Source organism: Dipodomys ordii, unplaced genomic scaffold (assembly GCF_000151885.1).
Source record: "Dipodomys ordii isolate 6190 unplaced genomic scaffold, Dord_2.0 Scaffold64, whole genome shotgun sequence".
In the NCBI taxonomy this organism is placed as follows: Eukaryota; Metazoa; Chordata; class Mammalia; order Rodentia; family Heteromyidae; genus Dipodomys; species Dipodomys ordii.
Genome location: NW_012267280.1, coordinates 2,703,980 through 2,706,261, shown reverse-complemented (window position 1 = coordinate 2,706,261; position 2,282 = coordinate 2,703,980). Strand labels below are relative to the sequence as shown.

Here is a 2,282-nt window from a genome sequence, read left to right as displayed (position 1 = left end):
CCAGGCCCAGAGTTCAAGACCCACAAAAGAGAGAAAATGGGAGATTGCTGAAAACTACACACACAGTGTCCCCACTTGGTCACTAAAGCATTTATTTTGAGACAGGGTCCTGGTCAGGCGTTGCGGGGCTCGGGCTGGCTTCAGGAGGCCTGTCTGCCTGCGTCATGCGCGCCCACATCCTCCTCAGTAAACTCCTCAACAAGGAGCAGGTGCAGAACGCCCAGACCTTGGTGCCCAGCCACCTCCAGAAGTTTTTGATGGAGAGGCCGCACTGTGTGTTCAGCAGCTTGGGGATGATGTAGGCCAGCCACAGGCACAGCAGCATGCCGATCACCAGCAGGAAGATGGTGATCTCGGGCGGCACCACGGGCAGCGGGTAGGCCCCGTACACATAGATGCTGAACGTGGTGTACAGGTGGCAGTAGCTGCACGAAAGGCCAACAAGGACCAGGTCAGACTTTGTAATCTCAGATACTCCAAAAAAGGCTGAGATCTGAGGATCGGGGTTCAAAGCCAGCCTAGGAAGGAAAGTCTGTGAGACTCTTATCACCCATAAACCACTCAGAAAACCGGAAGTGGTGCTGTGGCTCAAGTGGTAGAGCGCTAGCCTTGAGCTGAAGAGCTCAGGGACAGCGCCCAGGCCCTGAGTTCAAGCCCCACGACCGACAAAACAAAACAAAAAGTCACCCTCCAGCGCTGCCTAGGCTACGCAGCTTTACCCAGGGTTGGTAGGAGTGCTGCAGGGGATGGGTGGGGAGCCCAGGTACGGACGGGAGGCTCACCTGTAGTGGGGGTCCACAATGGACAGGTAGAAGATGTAGATGCCGTTCCGTTGGTCGAAAATGATCTCGTTGCTGGTGGGGCCACCCAGGACCTGATAGGGCACATCAGGCCACAGCAGAGGTGGGTTTTCGCTGGGCTCCCAGCAGCTGACGTAGTTCTGAGGGGAGGAACAAAGCTGGGCCTGGCCCTGCCCAGGCCTGGGCCCTGGGCTGGCGGGGTTGGGCCAGCCCCCGCCTGTGTGGGGGAGACCCAAGGGTGGCTTTCCAGCCTCCATCGGGCCTCCTCCTCGGGTGCCCTCGGCAGGTTTGCTCAGGTTTGTCAGATCGCCTGTGCGCCCATGCTTGGCTCTGAACCTTGCTCTCTCCCAAGGCCCCCAGGGCATGTATGGAGGAGGGTCTCCATGCTGACATTTCAGCGTAGGAGGGTTGGGGAACATGGGACCCTTTCCAAGGGAGCTGACCCAGTGTGGCTGGTGATTGTGTAAAAAGCCAAGATAGAGCCCCGCTCCAGTTGGCTCCCACCTGTCATCCTAGCTACTCAGGAGGCTGAGATCTGAGGATCGAGGTTCAAAGCCAGCCTGGGCAGGAAAGTCCACGGAGACCCTTATCTCCAATAAACCACCCGAAAACTAGCAGTAGTGCTGTGGCTCAAGTGGTTAGAGCGCTAGCCTTGAGCTGAAGAGCTGAGGGACAGCGCCCAGGCCCAGAGTTCAGGCCCCATGACCAACAGAAAAAAAAAAAAAAAAAAAGCAGCTCAGGGACAGCACCCCAGATCTCTCCTCTTTCCCCACGTTGGGGCCCCGGGGCCCGTCACCTCTCGGTTCCAGGTGGTGGAGTCCTGCTTGATGGTGGTCCAGTTCTGCGGCTGCGTGTGGCACAGGGCGGAGCCTGCCGTCAGCGAGTAGGAGTAGGTGAAGAGCCCGTTCACCTCGAGGAGCACGTACTCCGCCGTCACCTCCTCCTGCAGCTCGTCACCCTGCCACCTGCCGCGCAGCAAGGAGGCCCTGGGTGGCCAGCCTGCGGGGCGCCACCCCCCACGCAGGGGACACCACCCAGGGGACACCCACGGGCCAGGCTACTCCATTCGTGAGGTGAGGGAGACTGCCATTTGAAGCCAGCCTGGGCAAAGAGTTATAAAGACCCTACCTCAAACAATAAGTTAGGGAGGGTGGCCTGTGTCTGTAAGCTCAGCGACTCAGGAGACAGAGCTAGGTAGAAGGGTGGAAGGAGGCTGGCCGCAAGCAAGAACCTGAGACCCAGGCTGGGAAGGTGGCTCAGTGGTAGAGTGCTTGCCTTGCATGCATGAAGCCCTGGGTTCCATTCCTCAGCACCACATACACAGAAAAAGCCGGAAGTGGTGCTGTGGCTCAAGTGGTAGAGTGCTAGCCTTGAGCAAAAGAAGCTCAGGGACAGCGCCCAGGCCCAGAGTTCAGGCCACATGAAAGAGAGAAGAAAAAAAAAAAAAAAAGACTGCAGCATCTGTTTTGGTTTGGTTTGGTT

General features: G+C 58.0%; 2 protein-coding genes across 2 annotated transcripts in view; one reads left to right on the top strand and one right to left on the bottom strand.

The window, feature by feature from the left end:
• Prr22 (proline rich 22) overlaps positions 1-51 on the top strand; it is a 2,182-nt gene extending 2,131 nt beyond the window's left edge. Inside the window, exon 4 of the mRNA XM_013022661.1 lies at positions 5-51. Coding sequence (XP_012878115.1) covers positions 5-51 — 47 coding nt within the window. The remainder of the gene's footprint in view (positions 1-4) is intronic.
• Positions 52-91: 40 nt separating this feature from the next.
• Positions 92-2,282, bottom strand: part of Catsperd (catsper channel auxiliary subunit delta) — a 43,396-nt gene continuing 41,205 nt past the window's right edge. The window contains exons 18-20 of the mRNA XM_013022660.1: positions 1,597-1,765; positions 783-940; positions 92-425 (exon numbers count right to left, since the gene is read on the bottom strand). Coding sequence (XP_012878114.1) covers positions 92-425; positions 783-940; positions 1,597-1,765 — 661 coding nt within the window. The remainder of the gene's footprint in view (positions 426-782; positions 941-1,596; positions 1,766-2,282) is intronic.